Below are 23,298 nucleotides of genomic sequence, written 5' to 3'. Positions count from 1 at the left end.
TGCTGACTTCACTCTTTCTTGGCTATCCCGCTGTAGTGTAGTGGTAGCCCACGTCTCTGAGTGTACCGTGTTGTTCTCACCCGTATGACTGGTGACTGGGGCCTTCCGTGCTTCTCACCCCTCCAGGGCAGTAGTGGTCCCTCTCGTGTGGCTGAGACTCCGGGCTTCCTTGGGCCAGAGGACTTGAAGTCCCCTGCGTGGTGGTTTTCTGCTGCTGGGCTTATAACCCTCACAGCCTCGGACTCCAGTGTCTGGCTTAGTAAGTCTCTGGTCAGGACGAACTCTGCTAGTTCCCCTCCTGGCCTCGTGTTCCTCCTCTGCCTACAGGGACTCCTCAGCCTGCTGCTGACCTGTCCCTATCTGCAACTTGTCTGGAACTTGTCTCTGGCTTCTCTCCCTAACCCCGCCCCAGATCCAGTTTATAAAGAGCAGGTTTCTCCCCTCCCTGGACTGAGGCAGGAGGTGCTGCATGTTAATTGTCCCCAACCAGGGAACCTCCCACCTGCTCTCAGACGTGACATTGCTGTCACTGTGGCGACCAGACCTGGGGTGCCACACAAGTGCAAAAGTAGATTGAAGGTATACCCCTGGATGGAGCACAGACAGTACAAGCGATGCACAACATTGTTCTATGCCATAGGCCCTGCTCTTTCTGTCAGAATCTCAGTAATTGCACAGAAAAAAGTGCTGCAAGGTTGATTGAACAGGTACACATTACAGGACTTATTTACACTATCTGACTTTCACAGAAGCGCCCAGCTATCTAGCTAATATCTCTCATTACACAGGAGCTGTGGGCAGGAGCAGCGTCTATCACGAATGACATGCATAAAATGGCGCTGAGGGAACATAGCCGCGTTTTGTATAGAGAGGACATGTGATTTCAGCAGCCAATTGAAGAAGCCCTTGAGTCTGGGACACGGTGGATGCTTCCTGTGCTCTAATTGGCTAGCCATGCTTCCCTGACTTAAAGTTACCGCCTACAGGGAAAAAAACACTGCGAGCCACTGATGTGACCTGTTCTGAGCTATCACCAGCCCCGCCACTCATCTGCCACATCCCCCCACTCATCATACACAAGCACTATGCTAGCAAACCTGATAAAAACGCTGTAGTTGCCCCGCAATCACTTATCCGATCAAGAATCCAAATGTGCCACATTCGTGTCGAACTTAAGTTTGGAGATCGGATTTCGAACATATTTGCTCATCACTAGTCCTGTCCCTACGGTAATCAGAGCAGAATGGTGGCGACACCCATGATCTGGAATTTATACAGGCTGGGTCATGTGGTGCTCCAGGCAATCACAGCCATGCCAATACTTGTAGTGTGTTTTTTTGGACAGGATGCCATTGCAGGTTGTTGAGGAGTGACATACAGGTGATAGAGCAAAGCTCCCCTTGGAGCAGAAGGTCAGGAGCTATGAAATTATTTTTTGGCATATGAGTGTTAATCACATTTGCACGCTAGGGATATGGATGCTCTAAATTTTTTGGGAGTTATTTCATTTTGCTAAGGTCTATGTGGAAATTAATATGATATCTGTATGGCAATGCTATCAGGGAGTTTGCTGAATAAAGTTAAACTAAGGTAGGTTTAAATGTGTCCTGGAGGGCTACATAGGGAAGAATTAAAGCAATAATTTCTATTTTATTGTGACTTCGGAGAAGTTTTATTATTTTACTTAAAATGTTTTAAATACATTTGTAAAGTGGACAAATGTTACTTGTTAAACTTGATTAGATGGATCCCTAGTAGGAATAAGCGTACCCGTGGATGTTCAGGTTCATCGGGTTTGACCAAACTGTAGTCCAAAGTTCAGTTTGGGTACGAGAACTCTACCAGAACTTGAACCTGAACCCCCTAGAAGTTAATGGTGACTCGAATTTTTGTGTTGTAAAGTGGCTGTAATATGGTCGTGATAAGGACTACGTGGCTGCAAAAGAAAGCATAATGATGGTAAAAGCAGGACATTTGCCCTGCAAACAAATGTGGATAGGGAAAAGATTTAGAATTACATAGAATAAAAAAAAAGAAATAATAATCTTGAACCAGGAGGCCGAGGTCCAAGTGGAGGAGGAGGTGGATAAGGTGGTATATGTGGAGGAGGTGGATGATGAGGACATAGCCAACACTGTTTTTGTTTCTTTGCTGTTTTCTTTTAATGTGGGGAGGCCCCAAAACATTGGGAATGGCAAACAGAACAAATAAACTGCAATGTATGCAGCTGGTATAATTCTCTCTTCCACCAAAACATACAGACAAGTCCTGTGGGATCCATGCCTAGTTCATTTTAAAGAATGTGAGCTTGCCAACGTTGTCTGTGGACAGGCTGATGCACCTGTCTGCGATCACACCCCCTGCTGTGCTAAACACACGTTCTGACAGTACACTTATCTCCTGGCAGGCCAGCACCTCCAAGACGTAAAGGGCTAGCTCAGGCCATGTGTCCAATTTGGAGACCCAGAATTTAAATGGGGCAGACCGTTCACTCAGTACATAAAAAAATGTGGACACATATTCTTCCAACATGTTGTTGAAATGATGCCTCCTGCTAATACGGACCACATCAGATGGTGGTGCTGGATGTTGTGGCATGCTGAGGAAGGTTTTCCACATTTTGAACATGCTAACCCCCCTTTCTGAGGTGGTGCCGGTGGCCAAGCTGTGTTTGTGACTTCCTCCTCCTCCTATGCTTTGTGCTTCCACTGATCCCCCTCTTTCAGGTGGGGATGCAGTCATTAGTGAGTCTACCAGCATCGCTTGTATTCCCACATTTTTGGATCACGCTACAGTGATGGATGTAAGGATGGTATGTTGTCCTTGTAGCGAGGATCCATCAGGGTGGCCAGTAATTAGCACTGGTAACATTCCGGGCAACTCGGCAGTCGTTGAGCAAGCAAAGCAGCATTTGTTTGCTCATGTGTGCCAGGTTGCTCAGAGGCAATGACAAGTTGTCCTCAGTGGGAGTTGTATCGTTTGTGTACTCTGCAGCCAGTGATGTGAGTGAACTGATTTGAGTGCCACGCTGCTGTGGCGCCCTGCTGTGCATTGGTGCCACAGACCCAGAAGGGTGCATGGATGGACTTCTCCACAAGAGGCCCTCACTACATACAAACACCTCCACCTTCCAAATCACACCACCAGAGGGAGCCCGGATAGGAATATATATAGGGAAGGTGGAGCCAGGCAGCTCAGTTAAGAGTTTAGTGTTGCAGTGTGCTGAGTGTGAAAGCAGCACGCAGGCTGCTGTGTGAGGCAAGCTAGGCCTCCAGCAGACACTGAAGCCTAGAGAGGGCCCCGAGCGTGGCCGAAGGCGAGAGGAAAGTAGAGAGGAGAAGAGAAGTAACAAGGGGGCAGAGGAGCATACCAGGCTCACCCTGATATATATACCGGACACCGGGTCCGCGCCTACAGGGACCCTTAATACCCAGTAGGAATCACCAGAACCCCTGGAGGACTACAGGTCCCAAGTTCACCAAATGCTGATTGTAGTACCAGGGCTAGGAGTCACGGAGGCCCCAGCATCCAGGGAGAGTGATCTCCAAAGAGAAGGCCCTACCACCAGGTCAGCAGGTGCAAGGAGAGACACAAACCAAGCTAGGCCTAGTTCCAGGCAGGCCAGAAGCTTAGAGAGTAAAGCCACAGATCAGGAGGCCCTATACCCGCTCACTGGGGAGAGTCCAGAAGTGTGCCATTCGTCTGGAGTACCCTGGATCATGCCTGCAACATCACCAGTAAAGACACTGAAGATTAACCCCGTGTGAGTGTCCGTCTTTTCTCCAGGGCCGTCCTGTCGTCTCTTCCTGCACCACCATCTATCACATCCCACGCTGCCCTGATGCCCGCTCCACCTGTGGGGAGCCGTTCCATGACAAGCTGCCCTACCATCTGCCTCAGAGGACTGCCGCAGCACTGGTGATCCTCACCAGGCACCACAGATGGCGTCACGAACTCATAATCCCATACAAACAATAATTCCCCCCTTTCATTGACAGCCCTGGGTCATGGGCCGGGCCAGCCACCGTGATATTCCCTGCAAGCAGCCATAGGCCCGGCTGCTGAGTACTACACGGCCCAGGGGGCGAGTCACTGCTGTGATCGCAGTTGTTCCTCCTCCTCATCCTCCAAAACTTTTCCCTGGCTGAATAGTTATTTACCTGGCCGCTGTTGGTGCAGGAACCCAGCCTCTGAGTTATGTGTGGATGACTGGCCTGATAATGGTGTGAATGGTCACTGTTCTTCCTCCACTTCTTCCAGTGCCACCACCTCATACATTGCCTGAAGCATTTTTTCAAGCAGTCATAGAAGTGGGATAGCAATGCTGATGATGGCGTCATCAGCGCTGCCCATGTTAGTGGAGTACTCAAAGCAGCGTAACACGGCACACATGTCCTGAATGGAGGCCCACTTGTTGGTCGTGAAGTGGTGTTGTTCTGCAGAGCGACTCACCCGTGTGTGCTGCAGCTGAAACTCCATTATCGCCTGCTGCAGCAGGCAGAGTCTGTATCAGAGTGCAGCAGGCAGAGTCTTTATCAGGAGTGCAGCAGCCAGAGTCTGTATCCGGAGTGCAGCAAGGACTGGTACAGAACCTTACGCAACTTAGACTGCAGAACAGGAAGGTTCCACTACAGCCAACCCAATAGATGGAGACCCAATCAAGATTCCCCACATTTAAAAAAAAAAGTGGCAAACGCCAGCAAAGTGGCATCAATTTCACTACTGTAGAAATAGCGTAAATAAGACCCACACCTCTTCTTGTACAGCCAACTCAGGAGATGGAGATCTAACCAGGAGTGTTCTCGTTGCCCAAAATGAGGGCCTAACACCTCCAAAGTGGCATCAATGTCATCAGACTACACATAGTTTAAAGCAGACCCAAACCTACAGCCAACCCAATGGATGGAGACACAATCAGAATTCTGCACATTTCCCAAAATTAGTGTCCAAAACCACCTGAAGCTGCAGCAAGAGCAGCCACAGAAGCCATATCACAGATTGCAATTTCAAGATATCAATGCAGCACACTCAAAATGACAACATCGCCTACTCCGTACAGTCTGTAATTGGGGTGCAAAAGTCCTTGTTCATCTTGATGAAAGTTAGGCGGTCTACACTTTCAGGGGACAGCCGGGTACGCTTATCCATCAAGACACTACCAGCAGCGCTGAAGACACGTTCAGAGAGAACGTTGGCTGTCGGGCATGATAAAACCTCCAAGGCGTGAGAGGTGAGCTCAGGCCATTCATCCATGTTTGAAGACCAAACTGTAAAAGGGTCCAAACCCTCCCTGATGGTATTGATATTGAACTCTAGATACTTCTGCACCATCCTCTCCAGTAGTTCACCACGTGTCAGACTTGTACTCTGTTGTACTGGTGCACGAGCTGGTGCAAAAAATATGTGAAAGGACTATCAGAAAGTGCTTCTGCCACTTACTCTGCTGCTAATGTTTTGGCGTTGATGAACTGGAGAACCATAGACAGAAAAAATACCCAATAAAAATTAACTTTTAATAATTATCCTTAAAAGTGTACTCTATAGTACAAGTGAGAAAAAACTACACATATATCTCAAAAACAGGATACCATGTAAGGAGAATATAATATGAAATTAGCAATTAATTCAGACAAACTTACCCTGGATAGCACCTAATAAGATTGCTCTCCCTACCTAACAGCGGAAAGTTTTTCACCCTAAGGTTCAGATGGTGTCCCCGCTCCTCGGAGGCTGTCCCTCTCCTTTCCCTAGGTATCCCTGCACAGTCAAAAGATGCCACACACATACATATAAATGGACCAATTGTACACTATTCATGTCATAATTGACATGCTCAATATAAAAAATTACAACAATACCATATCAGTGGGGAGTGGGCAAAAATAGATATAGTTGCACAAATAGAAGGTTTTTGATTTACAGTAGCCCACTAATATAAATAGATAGACATGTGTACCAGTCAGAGCAAGTCCGAAAAAAATATTAAGAATATTTTCATCCCCAATCAAACTAGGATTCAAGCAATGCCATAAATTATATCAATTAGTTGGCCTTTAGTACAATGACTAAATGTAGTCAATCCACAATACAAAATTTCCCAAAGCTATAATAGCAATATTCCAGACATCAATATTATAAGATTCCTCAGACTGGTGTAAAGTCATCCGCAAATAAGGTTATAATTAATCCCTTTGTCCCAACCCACTGGAATAGGTAAAAATGTGTACTAGTCAGACCAAATAAGAAATAGTAATACACTTATCTTAATCTCTAGTCCATCTGAGATTCACACAGTGCCTTGAGTGGTGTCCATTAGATGTCCTTTTTTATATATACATAACTGAATATAGTCAATCCACAATTCAGAACTCCCCAAAATAGTAACAGCACTCCAGGCATCGATTTTCAAGGTCCCTCAGACTGGTGTAAAATCATCAGCAGTAAAGTTATTCCTTAGAATTAGTCCTTTTTTTCTTAATTATTTCATGAAATAATTAAAAAAAAAATACGTGGGGCTTCGCCCTATTTTTGTGTCCAGCCAGGTACAACTAGGCAGCTGGGGGCTGGAATCTGCAGCGCAGGGAGGCCCAAGCTTTCTGGGCCCCCCCCCCCGCTGCAAATTGCAGTCCGCAGCCACCCCGGAAAATGGCGCGTTCATAGAAGCGCCATCTTCTGGCGCTGTACCCAACTCATCCAGGGCCCTGATGCGGTGGCTCACTGGGTAATAAAGGGGTTAGGGCCAGCTTGGTATTATCAGCTGGCCCTAAGACCAAAATTCATGGGGTCACGCCAGTATTAGACATGACCGCCATGAATTTCTAGTAAAGTATTTAAAAAAAACACAACACCCAGAATAAAGTCCTTTAATTGAAATAAACACACAATTCTTTATTGTTCTAAATTAAACCATACTTACCATCACGCCCATTCCAGCTGAAGCCAACGATCTCCTGAAATAAAAGAAAAATAATAAACCAACATCATCCTTACCTTTCCATGGTTCCCATGACAGCTTCAGCTCTGCTACATCGAGATGACTGGCTGGACCGCAGCAGAACGCTGCCATCCAGCCTGTCATCCCGCAGGCACTGAGAAGCGCTGGCATGCTTGCGCTCCTCAGTGTCTCGCTGTGACGGCATCCAGATGAGCCGAGGTCATGTCCAATGAACTCGGCTCACCTCATGCACGTCACTGACAGCGTGGGAAAATTCTCACGCTGAAGCGCTGAGTGCAGGAGAATTCTCCCACGCTGTCAGTGACGTGCATGAGGTGAGCTCATGTCCAATGAACTCAGCTCACCTCATGCACGTCACTGACAGCGTGGGAAAATTCTCCTGCACTCAGCGCTTCAGCGTGAGAATTCTCCCACGCTGTAAGTGACGTGCATGAGGTGAGCTGAGATCATTGGACATGAACTCACCTCATGCACGTCACTGACAGCGTCGGAAAATTCTCACGCTGAAGCGATGAGTGCAGGAGAATTTTCCCACGCTGTCAGTGACGTGCATGAGGTGAGCTGAGTTCATTGGACATGAGCTCACCTCATGCACGTCACTGACAGCGTGGGAGAATTCTCCTGCACTCAGGGCTTCAGCGTGAGAATTTTCCCACGCTGTCAGTGACGTGCATGACGTGAGTTCATGTCCAATGATCTCAGCTCACCTCATGCACGTCACTGACAGCGTGGGAAAATTCTCCTGCACTCAGCGCTTCAGCGTGAGAATTCTCCCACGCTGAAGCGCTGAGTGCAGGAGAATTTTCCCACGCTGTCAGTGACGTGCATGAGGTGAGCCGAGTTCATTGGACATGACCTCGGCTCATCTGGATGCCGTCACAGCGAGACACTGAGGAGCGAAGCAAGCCTGCTCTTCTCAGTGTCTGCGGGTTGACAGGCTGGATGGCAGCGTTCTGCTGCGGTCCAGCCTGTCATCTCGATGTAGCAGAGCTGGAGCTGTCCTGGGAACCATCGAAAGGTAAGGATGAGGTTGCTTTATTATTTTTCTTTTATTGCAGGAGATCGTTGGCTTCAGCTGGAATGGGCGTGATGGTAAGTATGGTTTAATTTAGAACAATAAAGAATTGTGTGTTTATTTCAATTAAAGGACTTTATTCTGGGTGTTGTGTTTTCTTTTAACTTTCACTATGGGGTTAGTAATGGGGGTGTCTTATAGACGCCTCTCCATTACTAACCTGGGCTTGATGTCAGCTGGCATTATAAGCTGACATCAACCCCAACCCTATTACCCCACTGCCACCGCTACAGGGCAGTGGGAAGAGCGAGGCTAAGTGCCAGAATTGGCGCATCCTATGGATGCGCCATTTCTGGGGCGGCTGACGGCTGGTGTTTCTAGCCTGGAAGGGGGCCAATATTCATGGCACCCTTCCTGGGCTATTAATATCAGCCCCCAGCTGTCTGCCTAGCCTTTGCTAGCTATTAAATTAGGGGGGACCCCACGTCATTTTTTTGGGGGGTCCCCCATTTTAATAGCTAGTAAAGGCTAGGTATTCAGCTGGGGGCTGATATTAGTAGCCTGGGAAGCTCCGTGGGTATTACCCCCTTCCCAGGCTTCAAACATCTGCCCCAGCCATCTGCTTAACCTCCGCTAGAGACTAAAATTACGGGGAACCCCACGCTAATTTTTTTTTTAATAAATCCTTTATTTTAACACTAAATGACAAGTACAGTAACCAACACTATCACTGTACTTATTATATATCTGACTGACATGTTTCTATCTATCTAATCTATGTGTGATTCTCTATTCTTTCTGTTCTAAATTGTCGAGTACAGATGCTGAATTGCCGGCCGGCTTTTTTAAAGAGACCGTGCATGAAAACACTATTATTTTTTTAAATAAATCCTTTACACTAAATGACAAGTACAGTAAGCAACACTGTCACTGTACTTATTATATATGTGACTGACATGTTTCTATCTATCTAATCTATGTGTGAAGCTCTATTCTTTCTGTTCTAAATTGTCGGGTACCGCTGCTGAATTGCCGGCCGGCTTTTTTAAAGAGACGGTGCATGAAAACACTAATATTTTTTTTAATAAATCCTTTACACTAAATGACAAGTGCAGTAACCAACACTGTCACTGTGCTTCTTATATGTGTGACTGACATGTTTCTATCTATCTAATCTATGTGTGATGCTCAATTCCTTCTTGTCTAAATTGTCGGGTACCGGTGTATGCCGCTGCTGAATTGCCGGCCGGCTTTTTTAAAGAGAGTGTCTTCTGAGCAGTTTGTCAGCTTTTGGACACCTTTGAAGGTGTTTTCTATGTGTTTTTGTTTGCCTGCCATTGGTTTTAACGGTGTTCGACGGTGTTCTAAGGTGTTCGACGAACAGTTCGACGAACAGTTCCTCGAACATCCCGGTGTTCGACGAACCGAACCGAACCCGAACACTATGGGGGTGGCTCAACACTACTATAGAGTACACTTTTAAGGATAATTATTAAAAGTTAATTTTTATTGGGTATTTTTTCTGTCTATGGTTCTCTGGTAAATATATATACCCTATTACCAATTTAGTTTGGTGAATATTTTTCTGGTTTTTCTTGGGCGTTGATGAACTGACATGCTGGAGGTTAGAAGTAGTGTTGAGCCACCCCCATAGTGTTCGGGTTCGGTTCATCGAACATCGGCTTTTATAAGGATCGAGCTACCGCCAGTCCCAGCCCCTTTGCCTTGGGGCGCCTCCCCGATGCTCTTGACTGAGTGTCCTGGGGGCCCAAAGCGTTTCCTTTGAAAAAATTAAGTGTCCAAAGCACAGGTGGTGTAGCTTGCTTAACAGCTGCGCTACTCCGCTGACTAGCAGACACTGCTACTAGGCCCAAAGTATTGCCTGGGCTACATGCAGTTTAAAATTTGTAATTAGATCTACAGGCGGTGTAGCTTGCTTAACAGCTGGGCTACTCTGCTGACTAGCAGACACTGCTACTAGGCCCAAAATATTGCCTGGGCTAGATGCAGTTAAAAATTTGTAATTAGATCTACAGGCGGTGTAGCTTGCTTAACAGCTGGGCTACTCCGCTGACTAGCAGACACTGCTACTAGGCCCAAAGTATTGGCTGGGCTAGAAGCAGTTAAAAATTGTTATTAGATACCATGGCGGTGTAGCTTGCTTCAGATGGGATACTCCGCTGACTACGAGACACTGCTACTAGCCCAAAATGATTGGCTGGGTTAGATGCAGCAAAAAATTATTAGATACACAGGCGGTGTAGCTTGCTTCACAGCTGGGCTACTACGCTGAGTAGCAGACACTGAAGCTTTGGAGCAGACCTCTGATTCCCAGGCTATAGTATGAGTAAACAGCTCTGCAGACTCAACAATCTGTGTTACCCCAAGCCATAGTGTATGTAGTTTCTTACGTCATGTAAAACACAGCAAGGGGACTCCAAAAAGAGTCTTCATTTTTTCCAAAAATTGTGGCACAGACACCACTTAAGTGGTATCAATTGCCCCAGAGTTGCTTAAAATGTTTTTTGAGGTGATTTTTCAAAATCCTCAAGCTTTTAGTCTCCCCAGGATGACACAGTGGTAGAAAAGTCCTTGCGGATCCATAATTTGTTCATCTTTATGAACTTAAGTCTGTCTACATTCTCAGTGGACAACCACGTGCGCTTATCCGTCAGCACACCACCAGCAGCGCTGAACACACACGTTCAGAGAGAACGCTGGCTGCGGGGCACGACAAGATCTCCAAGGTGTGAGTGGCGAGCTCAGGCCATTTTTCCAGATTGAAAGCCCAAAATGAGCAAGGGTCCAGTGACACAGTGATGACTTCGATGTTCACTTGGAGATACTCCTGTAACATCCTCTCTAGGCATTGACTATGTGTCAGACTTCTTGTCTCCTGTGGCCTTTGCAAAGGATGGTCTAAAAAATTGGTGAAACGATTCTACAAAATTGCTGTTACCAGCAGATTCGGTGTTACTGTTATGGTTTGAGTGATGAAGACTCGACAGTCCCACGGTTGGCAAGTTAGAACTGTGAGATTCACTACGTGCACCACCGGTGTTTTGTGGAAAAGCAGATGTAAGATTCTGCAACAGCCTCTGCTGATACTCCTGCATGCGTGAATCCCTTTCTATGGCAGGAATTATTTCGGAAAATGTACTTTTGTACCGGGGATCTAAGAGTGTGGCAACCCAGTAGTCGGGATTACTTCGAATTCTGACAATCCGAGGGTCATGTTGCAGGTAGTGTAGCAAGAAGGCACTCTTGTGTCTTGTGCATCCAGGAGGACCAAGTCCTTGTTGTGCTGGTGGCGAGGTAAGAATCATGTTTCCTTCCTCTGCCCTCTCCCCCCAACCTTGCACAACAGAAATGTAATCAAGGTCTCCCTCATCTGATGATTCTTCCATGCCCATTGCCAGTTTGTCCTCCACTTCTTCCTTGGCTCCTGCACCTTCCTCAACAGTTTGGCTGCTACCTTGCACCCTCGTTAATCCCTCTCCCCCACCCTCCCATGCCTGCCGCCTTGGTGCTGCCGACCGTCTGGACCTTGGAGATGTTATCCCTTCCACATACGACTCTTCCTGCACTTCCTCCCCCTCCTCTTGTCCCACCACCTGACTCCGAATACTGGTTAAAGTGTGCTCCAGCATGTAAATGACCGGAATAGTCATGCTGATAATGGCATCGTCAGCATAAACATCTTCGTCGCCATTTCAAAACTGTGCAGAAGGGTGCATAGGTCCCTGATCTGAGACCACTCCTACAGCGTGATTTGCCCCACCTCTGGATCTCGTTGGCCCAGGCTATACATCATAACGTATTGCACCAGGGCTTGTCGATGCTGCCACAGTCGCTGCAACATGTGCAGAGTTGAATTCCATCGTGTCGGCACCTCGCATTTCAGCCGGAGAACTGGCAGGCCCAACGACTTCTGTAGAGATGTAAGTCGTTGAGCTGCGGAATGCGAATGGCAGAAGTGAGCACACAGCGACCGTGCCCTCTGCAGAAGGCCATCTAGTCTGGGATAGTGGGCTAAAAATTGCTGGACATCCAGGTTCAACACGTGAGTCATACAAGGCACGTGTGTAACATTGCCCCGGCGAAGGGCCGCACCCAGGTTTGCAGCATTGTCGCACACGGCCTTCCCTGGCTGCAGGTTCAGTGGAGACAACCATTCATGAAATTCGGTCTCTAGAGCTGACCACAACTCCTCAGCTGTGTGACTCACATTTCCCAGACATTTCAAAGTAAACACCGCCTGATGCCGTTGAGCCTTGCTGCCAGCATAGTAAGGAGGTGTGCAGGATTCCTTCTGCGCAGTTAGAACGCGGATGGCATTACCAGACAGGCTTTTGGTGCAGGTGGAGGACCGAGAGGAGGTTGAGGAGGCAGAAGCAGTGGAGGAACTTCTAGATAAAGAGGATTGATGCACAACTCATGGGGACGGCAAGATTTGGACAGCAGTCCCTTGTCCTGCTGTCACCATAGTTACCCAGTGCCCAGTCAGCGACATGTAACGCCCCTGGCCATGCCTACTCGTCCAAGTGTCTGTGGTGAAATGCACCCTGTCACACACAGAGTTTCTCAAGGAAGCAATGATGTTGTGTGCGACATGCTGGTGTAGCGCAGGCACAGCTTTCTTTGAGAAGTAGTGGCGACTGGGCATCTTGTACTGGAGCACTGCGACAGACATAAGGTCTCGAAAATCCTCTGTGTCCACCAGGCAGAAAGGCAGCATTTCTGTAGCCAACAAATTCAACCTCTTAGCTTTCTCATGGCTAGGAGGAAATGGTCTTTTACTTGTCCACATCTGAGGGACCGAGGGCTGGCTGTTGTGCTTAGACGGGGTTGAGTAGGGTGTCCCCGGTAAACTGCCGGTCTGTGAGGAAGATGCAGGCAGACATGTTATGTTGCCTTGATCCAAAGGTGGTGCTCTCGATGTTGGAGAGCCCTCAACACCAACTGGTGTTTCCACTTCCAAATGAACTGACGACCTGCCAATTACAGTGGCTGTTGCGGGTAAAGAGGTGGCAGGTCTGCGTCCAAAAACATGTGTGACTGCTGTCCCCCCTGTCACAGAGGATGAAGAGGCCGCGGATGCACAAGATGGGGCAGACGGTGGTTGGCCCGGCTCGCTAGGCCGCATTGTAGCACAGTGGGCTTCCCACTGCAACTTATGCTTTATATCCATGTGACGGTTCATGCATGAAATACTCAAACTATGGATTTTTTGGCCTCTATTTAGCTTTTGGTGACAAATGTTACAGATAACATGAGTTGGGTCATCTTTTGTGATCTCAAAAAATGCCCAAGCTATGCAAGGCTTAGAGGTCATGCGACCTGAAGAGCCACCACGACTTGTGGACAGAGGCAGAGTTGTCTTTGAGGATGCAGTTGTTGACATGCTTCCAGTACTCTGTCTCTGTCCAGGAAGGTGCAACCTAACCTAGTCGTCACTAGCATCCTCCTCCACCTCCTCTGCTGACCTCATCGACTGGCTGACTGTGGGTTGACAGTAAGTGGGATCTCCAACCTCGTCATCATCACCCTGTGTGTTCTCACACCCGTCATCCTCAGAGCCAACCTCTTCCTGCCCTGACCCAAAAGTCAAGTTGTAGCTCCAATCAGGTATCTGAGTCTCATCATCGTCTTCCTCATTGTCTCCACCAACAGGAGTTACAGTTTGGGAATGAGGGTCTACATTATGCTCAGAACCTTCTTCATCTGGGCCTGGATCCAACTCATAAACATTCTGGGCATCAGTGCAGATCATTTCCTCGTCTGGATTCACAGAAGCTCTGGAGCAGACCTCTGATTCCCAGGCTATAGTATGAGTAAACAGCTCTGCAGACTCAACCATCTGTGTTACTCCATACTCAGATGGGCAGCTGTAGACTTGGGAGCTGTGAGGAAGCAAGCGCGATTGATGTGACACCTCTGAGGACTGGAGTATTTGTGATGTTGAAGTTGAGGTGGAGGAGAGCCCACTTGAAGGAGCACTTGATATCCATTGAAGCACCTGCTGTTTTGTGCCTCATCTGTAATTTGTTGCAATGGGCGTGTCCGTAAGAAAGGGATCATATCACATTGTCCACGAAAAGAAGTAGACATCTTAGTTTGGCTGGAAGATGGTCTTTCTTCTGCAGATGTTACTGTTGCTTTACCACCTACCCCACGGACACAACATTTTTTTTCCCTTTCCAACACGCCTCTTCCCCTTTCCACCAGAAGCAGGCCTTTTGCCACTCATTTTGGTGGTTAACTAATTGGCAACTCTGTAGTTGTTTGCACAAAAAGCGATGGATGGAAACCGAGCAGAGCTGAGTGGCCAAACTGTGGTACTAGCCCAAAAGGATTGGCTGGGTTAGATGCAGTAAAAATTTTTATTAAATATTCAGGCGGTGTAGCTTGCTTCACAGGTGGGCTACTCCGTTGACTACGAGATACTGCTACTAGGCCCAAAAGCATTTCCTGGGTTAGATGCAGTAAAAAATTAGAATTAGATACACAGGCGGTGTAGCTTCCTTCACAGGAGGGCTACTCCGCTGACTACCAGACACTGCTACCAGCAACATAGAACCAACGCTATGGGTATATATACAATTCATAATCCAAAAGATGGAGTGGGGTAAGCTATATCAACTATCATGATAAACCTATATTAGTAATAGCCAACCCCAAAAAACTATAACAATCAGTATGATAAAAATACACTTTATTTGATAACAAAAAATTAAAAACAGTAGTTATGATATAAAGTGAATAGTCAGTGAGAATCACAGAAGAATAAATACATCAGCTATGTCAACACAATGATATAAATTAATAAATAATTGAATGCATCTCAGAAAATTAATATTTCAATTGTGTGGGAATGTCCTATAGGTTTTTAGAGAGACCATATGTCCCATAAGGCAGGTGCACATGAAGGGGGTATATGGTACAACCAGGATAACTAATCCTATGGTCCTCAAATTATGGAAAGGACTTACCCATAGCACAGATGTGTAGTCTGCTATGATCAGCGCCCCGACGCGCGTTTCCCGTGGTGGGCTTCCTTGGGGGGCAGTGTACTAGGCCCAAAAAGATTTCCTGGGTTAGATGCAGTAAAAAATTAGAATTAAATACACAGGTGGTGTAGCTTGCTTCAGATGGGCTACTCCACTGACTACAAGACACTGCTACAGGCCCAAAATGATTGGCTGGCTTAGATGCAGTCAAAAATTGGTATTAGATACACAGGTGGTATAGCTTGCAACACAGCTAGGCTACTCCAATGACTAACAGACACTGCTACAGGCCCAAAAGGATTGGCTGAGCTACATTTCGCCAAATTCTGTGAAACACACTTTCACAGCACTGGCACAGACCTGCCTGGCAAAAAGTGCTAGGAACTGCTGTAACCTAGCCCTCAAAAGGGCTGCAATTAGAACTAGTCCTTACTCCCTAATCCTATCTCTCTATGTAACTGGAAATTCGCTCGCAATTCACACAGTTATACTGTATAGCGCCCACAGCAGCAGCGGTGCCGTCTAACACTCAGCTGCAGCAGTGAGAAAATGGTGGCAACGGGGAAAATGGCTGGGTCTTATAGGGCAAGGACATGTGACATACACAGCCAATGACACATGCCCTTGCTTGTGTGAAAAAAAGCACTTTGCTGCGTGTATGCGCTGCTGATTGGCTGACGGACTGCACCGCCCCACTGTAAATGCGGGAAAGAAAAAAAAATGGAGATCGGCATTATTTCTGCAGAGATCCATCCCCTGCCCCTCCCCCTGCCCACTCTAAAACTGTCTATTAACATTGATTAACAGTATTACTGTGAAAAAATCCAGTTACGCTTTTGGTGCACGAACAGTTATCGAACATAACTTCGAACAGCCGAATTTTTTGCAAATCGTTCGAGTTCATCGAACGACTCGAACACCACCCAAAACAGCTCAAATTTTACATTGGCGAACAGTTCGAACACCGCTCATCTCTAGTTAAAAGACTACAGCTGCGATGCACACTGTGTGCCTCCCTGTTATGTTGGGTAAAACCTATATTAAGGTTGCGTAAAAGCTTGTTTTGATACTCCAACATAAGTGGGTCCTTTTCCTGGGCGGGAAGCATTTTGCAAAATTGACTCTTATAACGTGGATCTAACAGAGTGGCAACCCAGTAGTCAGCAATATTTTGAATCCTAATTATATGGGGATCATGTTGCAGATAGTGCATCAAGAAGGCACTCATATGTCGGGCTCTTCCAGGAGGCCCAAAGCCAGGCTGTATTGTGGGCTGCGTAGCACTGATGCTTGTTTCCTTCTTCCTCTCCTTCCAACCACGTTCAAATGAGAGTGGATGATTATCCTCTTCATCCTCTGACAGCTGCTCGCCCATCACCTCTTCCTCCTCCATTAGTTCCTCAGCTCTTGCACCTTCACTAACAGTTTGCCTGGTATCACCAAACCCCCTCGATCGCTGTAATCCACCGTCACTTGGCATCCACCTGTGTGACGACAGTCTGGAAATTTGAGACATTGGTATCCCTTCCGCATCCTCCTCTTCTTCTGGGGCCACCACCTCCTGCCGCAGGTTATTCAAAGTTTGCTCCAGCATGTATATGACCAGAATAGTGATGCTGATGATGACATCATCAGCACTAACCAGTTTAGTAGCCATTTCAAATCTGTGCAGAAGGATACAGAGGTCCTTAATCTGTTCCCACTCCGCAAACGTGATATGCCCCACGTCCGTACTGCTTTGCCCCAAGCTATATGTCATGACATACTGCGTCAGAGCTCGTTGCTTCTGGCACAGTTGTTGCAACATGTGCAGAGTGGAATTACACCGCGTCGGTACATTGCAGATCAACCTGTTAGCTGGCACGGACAAAGACCTCTGTATCGATGTAAGTCGATGACATGAGGGGTGCGAACGGCGGAAGTGAGCATGCAGCTTCCATACTTTGTGAAGCAGCTCATCAAGGCAAGGATAGTGGCAGAGGTTGAGGATGTGAGCGATGAAAAAGGCATGTGTGTGAGCTTGGCTCGGCCTAGGGCCGCTAACAGGTTTGCACCGTTATCGCATATAGCCTTCCCTGGCTCTACATTCAGGGGAGGCAGCCATTGCTCAAACTGAGCCTGGAGAGCTGCCCACAACTCTTCACCTGTATGACTGCGATCTCCAAGGCATATTAATTTGAATACTGCCTGATTACGGTGAGCCCTGACTCCACAGTACGGAGGTGGTGTGTATTCGCTCCGCACCATTGGAATGCGTGTCTTGTTAAGGCAGAGGTTGAGTGCGCAGGTGGAGGCCCTAGTGAAGGTGGAGGATGAAGAAGCAGCGGAGGAAGTGGGAAATACAGAGGTTTCTTCTGCAAGCCTTGGGGATTCCAAGATTTGTGGAGCAGCCCCTTCCCTGCCAGCCCCCACAGCCACAAGAGTCACCCAGTGCCCAGTCAGCGAGATGTAACGCCCTTGGCCATGCTTACTCATCCAGGTGTCTGTGGTGAAATACACCCTGGCACACGTAGATTTATTCAAGCAATGGGGGATGTTGTCTGTGACATGCTGGTGTAGCGCAGGCACAGCTTTCTTAGAGAAGTAATGGTGACTGGGCAACTGGTACGGGGGGACTGCAATGGCCATTATTTTTCGGAAACCGTCTGTATCTACCAGGCGGAAAGGCATCATTTCCGTGGCCAACAGATTGTAGAGGGTGGAGTTCAACCTCTTAACTTTGTCATGCATTGGATGAAACAATCTTTTACATGACCACAATTGCGGGACCGAGGGCTGGCTAAAGTGCTGAGAGAGGGGTGAGTATGGTGAACCAGAAAAACTGGTAGAGCATGAGTGAGGTTCAGATGTTACGGTGGATTGAGAAACATGCGGTGTGCTCGGTCAAACAAACGCAGCAGGCGTGTCCGCTTCCATTACAGCTGACGGGCTGTCACTCAGCCTGACTGGAGCGGGTAAACAACCAGAATTTCTGCGATGGGAGACTTGCGTGACAATATTTGGCATGGTAACAGAGGAGGGGAAAGAAGCAATGGATGCGTTTGATGGGGCAGCTGATGGTTGTTGAGATGCGCTGGTCCGCCACTGACGTAGTAGCTGGCTTATAGCACTGTATGACTTTTGGCACAAGAAAAAATATTTTTTGGACTGGGCCTAGTAAGAGAAGTTTTTTTTTTTTTTTACTATGTAACCAGGACAAGTTCAACACCACTAAAATAGGATCTGCCTTTTAGTAGATTGGATCAACTTTGCCACAGTAAAAAACCTTTGGTGGACTCTGCCTGCCAACCAAAAATATATATAGGTTTGACTGTGTATACAAGCTGAATTTGACCACCACTGACGTAGTAGCTGGCTTATAGCACTGTATGAATTTTGGCACAGGAAAAAATATTTTTTGGACTGGGCATAGCAAGAGAAAAAAATTTATTTTTTTTACTCTGAAACCATCTGAATTTCAACTCCACTAAAATAGTATCTGACACTAAAAAAAACTTTAGTGCACACAGCTTTCAATATCACAATAGCAACAGAAAAAAAATCTGATTTTGTGCTCTGCAATAAGAACCTCTGCCAACTGTGCAGAGCACAATTTCAACCCCACTAAATGAAAAGGTGCACTGCGCTTGCTTGATCACATTAGCAAGTGCAAAAAAACATTCAAGGTATACTGAGACATGGAGCTCTATACCAGCGGTGCACAGCACTATTGTATGGCATGGGCCATCTGTTTATGTCAGAATCTCAGTACTTACACAAGAACACCAAAAATGTGCTGCACCAGCGGTTGCAGAGGTACACAGGCCGGGAATTATCTACACTATCTGACTACCACACAAGCGCCCATCTATCTAGCTAATTACTCTCATTACACAGGAGAACACTGAGCTGCGTCTGTCTCCAGCAGTGACATGGATATAATGATGCTGAGTGAACATGGTCACTTTTTATATTGAGAGGAAATGTGATTTCTGCAGCCAATTGCAGAAGCCCTTATGTCTGGACAGTGTAGATGCTTCCTGAGCTATGATTGGCTTTCTGCGCTTTCCTCAGTTAAAGTTACCGCCCACAGGAAAAAAAAACAGTGCGCCGCTGATCTGACCTGTTCTAAGCTCTCCACAGCCCCCACATTCACCTGGCACATGTCACCGCTCATCATACACTTGCATTATGCTAACAAAACTGTTCAAAACGCCGTGGTTGCCATGTATTCGTGGTCCTGCGCAAATTCGTCGAACCATTCTGATTTTAAGAAAATGTGCTCGCCTTTGCGATCACGAATCCCGAATGTGCCATATTCATGCCAAATTTGAAACTTTTGAACATTCGCCGAACAAATGCTCAACACTATATGCGTGGCCTCACTCAATGACAATGAATTGAGCGAGGCCGGACACGTCCTATCGGAATGTGGCCAGAAGTATACAAATCACATACAGTGGGTACAGAAAGTATGCAGACCCCTTTAAATTTTTCACTCTTTGCTTCATTGCAGCCATTTGGTAAATTCTAAAAAGTTCATTTTTTTTCATTAATCTACACTCTGCTCCCCATCTTGACTGAAAAAAACACAGAAATGTAGAAATTTTTGCAAATTTATTAAAAAAGAAAAACTGAAATATCACATGGTCATAAGTATTCAGACCCTTTACTCAGTATTGAGTAGAAGCACCCTTTTGAGCTAGTACAGCCATGAGTCTTCTTGGGAATGATGCAACAAGTTTTTCACACCTGGATTTGGGGATCCTCTGCCATTCTTCCTTGCAGATCTTCTCCAGTTCCGTCAGGTTGGATGGTGACCGTTGCTGGACAGCCACTTTTAGGTCTCTGCAGAGATGCTCAATTGGGTTTAGGTCAGTGCTCTGGCTGGGCCAGTCAAGAATGGTCACAGAGTTGTTCTGAAGCCACTCCTTTGCTATTTTAGCTAGGTGCTTAGGGTCATTGTCTTGTTGGAAGGTGAACCTTCGGCCAAGTCTGAGTTCCAAAGCACTCTGGAAGAGGTTTTCATCCAGGATATCTCTGTACTTGGCTGCATTCATGTTTCCTTCAGTTTTTCTTTTTTAATAAATTTGCAAAAATTTCTACATATCTGTTTTTTCAGTCAAGATGGATGCAGAGTGTACATTAATGAGAAAAAAAAAAAACTTTTTAGAATGTACCAAATGGCTGCAATGAAACAAAGAGTGAAAAATTTAAAGGGGTCTGAATACTTTCCATACCCGCTGTACTTGTGCAAGGCAGAATCCTAAAAGTGTGCAGTGCATGTGCTGTGAGAATTCAGAAGCCTGCAGTCACATAGAGTGACTGCAGACTTTCATCTCAAACCTGGACAAGCTCTTTAATTACAAAATGAAGCCCTGTAGCCAATCCTAACTGTGTAATATACTCACTGTCAGGATTCAGCTCTGCTTGCTGGTTACAGCAGTCATCTCATGGTCACTTCACTCACATGCGATTTTCATACTTGCGGTCACGTGACAACGAGCTTCTTTTTCTACTTCTTTCAGTTTTTCACTGAACATTGAGAGAATTAGGCAGAGCAGCTCGTTGGCACGTGACTAAGTGTGCAAATCGCATATGCGCTGGGGGGGCGCCAAACTGAACTCTTGCCTCGGGTGCCAGAAAGCCTAGATTACCCAAAGTACCCCCACAGAAGCTGATTTGCAGAGTACCCCCACAGAGGCTGTTTTGCTGTGTACTCCCACAGAGACTGTTTTGCTGAGTACACCCACAGAGGCTGTTTTGCAGAATAAACCCACAGAGACTGTTTTGCAGAGTACCCACACAGAGACTGTTTTGTTGATTTCCTGTACAGAAGATGTTTTGCAGAGTACCCCCGCAGAGGCTGTTTTGCAGAGTACCTTCACAGAGACTGCTTTGCAGAGTACCACCACAGAGGCTATTGTGCTGATTTCCCCCACAGAGGCTGTTTTGCAGAGTACCCCCACAGAGGCTGTTTTGATGTGTACCCTCACAGAGGATGTTTTGCAAAGTCTTTCCTTAAAGGCTGTTTTGCAGAGTACCCCTACAGAGGCTGTTTTGCAGAGTACCCAAACACAGAGGCTGTTTTGCTGAGTACCCCCACAAAGGTTGTGTGACATGCAGAAGTAGTGCTGTTGCAGAGTGTGACATGCAGAAGTAGTGCTGTTGCTTTAAAAGCATTCAGAAACTATTAGAAGTAACACAAGCACAGGAGACAGGACCTGTTGTGCTCCAGAAGCATCCAGCAACTAGAGGGGTTAACACAGTCACAGGAGAAGGGGAGTGTTTTAGGAGAGCCCCAGGGGGATTGTGGGGAAGTTGTTTACTGTCTGGCCAGAGCCAAAGGGAAAGGTGGCTTATGATCTGTAACTCTCAGAAGGCAAGGGAAAAGAATTCAGGTCAGGAGGGAAGCTAAACAAAGGTCAGTTAGACTCCTTGAGCTAACAGTGTGGAGTATTATCAGCCTGGAAGATAAGGACTGGAAGGAAGCCTGTCATAGAGATTATCTCCCTCATCACACTCTATCTCCCCTCCATCTCCATGCAGGATAAAGAATGCTGTGTATTATTGAGTCCTTGTGAAGGAAAAGCATGTGATTGTGTATGCATATGCTGTACTGTGCTACCGGATAATAGACTGTGTACTGCTGTGCTGCAAAGGAGACTGTACTGTTATTACTGGAGCCTGTTGCTCAAAGAGACATTTGCATTGCACTGGTCATCCTCATTAAATATTACTGTTCTACCTTTTATGAAGACCCTTGTGAGATGTGTCTGGTCAGCAACTGAATCTATCATGTGCCTGAGAGATGCTGCAGCCTATGGTTGCCCTGAGTAATGATTTCCCCAGGATTCCAACGACTTCATGTAACCGGTTTTGCCCCTATCTGAACTTAGGTGGCGTGCGTGTAACAGCTGTTTTGCTGAGTACCCCCACAGAGGCCATTTTGCTGAGTACCCCAACAGAGGCTATTTTGTAGAGTACCCCAACAGAGGCGGTTTTGCAGCGTGCCCCCACAGAGGTTGTTTTGTAGAGTACCCCCACAGGGGCTATTGTGCGGATTTCCCCCACAGAGGCTGTTTTGCAGAGTACCCCGACAGAGGCTGTTTTGCAGAGTACCCCAAGAGAGGCTGTTTTGCTGAGTACCCCTACAGAGGCTGCTTTGCTGAGTACCCCCACAGAGGCTGTTTTGCAGAATACCCCCAAAGAGCTCATTTTCCTGAGTACTCCTACTGAGGCTGTTTTTCAGAGTACCCCCCCAGGGGCTGTCAGTGTGCCCCCACAGAACTTAACACTGTCCTTCACTCGAGCCACGTCCTAATCCAACTCTAGTCAGAGAACAATGGTGGCGCCACTTGTGATCCGGCGATTATACAGACCAGGTGTCACATGGTGCGCTGTTCAATCACAATTCATGCCAATACTCGGCATGGTTGTGATGGCTGAGGAAGTGCCCACAGCTAAAAACATTGTTGATTGGCTGTGCTGCAGCCTTTCAAAAGCTTTATTGAGCATACAAACTTCAAACACTAAAACGGACTGCCGTGAGAAGTCTGTGATTGGATTTCCCACCGACTGTCTGGTACGAATCCTGAATTTTACAGTTCGGGCTTGCTCATCTCTAATCCATAAAGTTGTTTCTAACTACTGTATATACTTAAAGATGTTTTTATAAACGTAGTAGGTAGGAGTCCCTACTACAGATTTTACATTTGATCCAAAATGTTTAAATCCACTTCTGTCACCCAAGACTAAAAGAAATAGTTTGCATTAAAAGGTCATTTTAGATTAAGGGTGATTAATAATTAATAGATCTACCTGCAATGAATCCTCAGATTAAGAACTGAGGGGCAGAACAAAATCAAATTGCTCCAAAAAGTTTAAAGGTTAAATCAGTCATTTATAAATAAGCGTAACCTACTGTGCTCAAGAATTTAATTGCTTCCATCTGGACAGAGAAAACACATTTGCCTATAAAGTAATATAATTTGGATTATTATTATTATTACTGACAAATACGTATTAAAAATATTATATGTTTTAGTTGTAGATGGCAACAATGAACCAAGATGCACTTGATGAAGCCTTGAAAGCTTTACGCTTAAAACATAAAGGCATATACTTTGTGCCCAATTTGACATCACCTGAAGTCATAGATGAAATTGAGCATATGGAAATTAGGGAAGATGATGTGTTTCTAGTCACTTACCCAAAATCAGGTACGGACATTGGTTGATATTTTTTCCCAATGATGATGTAAGAAAAGTTTCATTTTATTGGAATAGTTTGTTAAAGATAATCTATTACAAAGTAGATATTCATAGTAAAAAAGGTAA

The 23,298-nt window shown here is 46.3% G+C and overlaps 1 protein-coding gene across 1 annotated transcript in view; it reads left to right on the top strand.

Moving 5' to 3' along the window:
- LOC141259637 (amine sulfotransferase-like) overlaps positions 1–23,298 on the top strand; it is a 209,883-nt gene that overhangs the window by 72,741 nt on the left and 113,844 nt on the right. The window contains exon 2 of the mRNA XM_073675900.1: positions 23,007–23,181. Within this exon, the coding sequence (XP_073532001.1) occupies positions 23,013–23,181 (169 nt within the window). The 5' untranslated portion in view covers positions 23,007–23,012. The remainder of the gene's footprint in view (positions 1–23,006; positions 23,182–23,298) is intronic.

This window comes from Phyllobates terribilis, unplaced genomic scaffold, assembly GCF_046119375.1.
Source record: "Phyllobates terribilis strain yellow unplaced genomic scaffold, ASM4611937v1 Scaffold_3__8_contigs__length_932513732, whole genome shotgun sequence".
NCBI classification, from domain to species: domain Eukaryota; kingdom Metazoa; phylum Chordata; class Amphibia; order Anura; family Dendrobatidae; genus Phyllobates; species Phyllobates terribilis.
The sequence above is the reverse complement of the archived record's forward strand: the minus strand, read 5'-3'. Positions and strand labels throughout refer to the sequence as shown.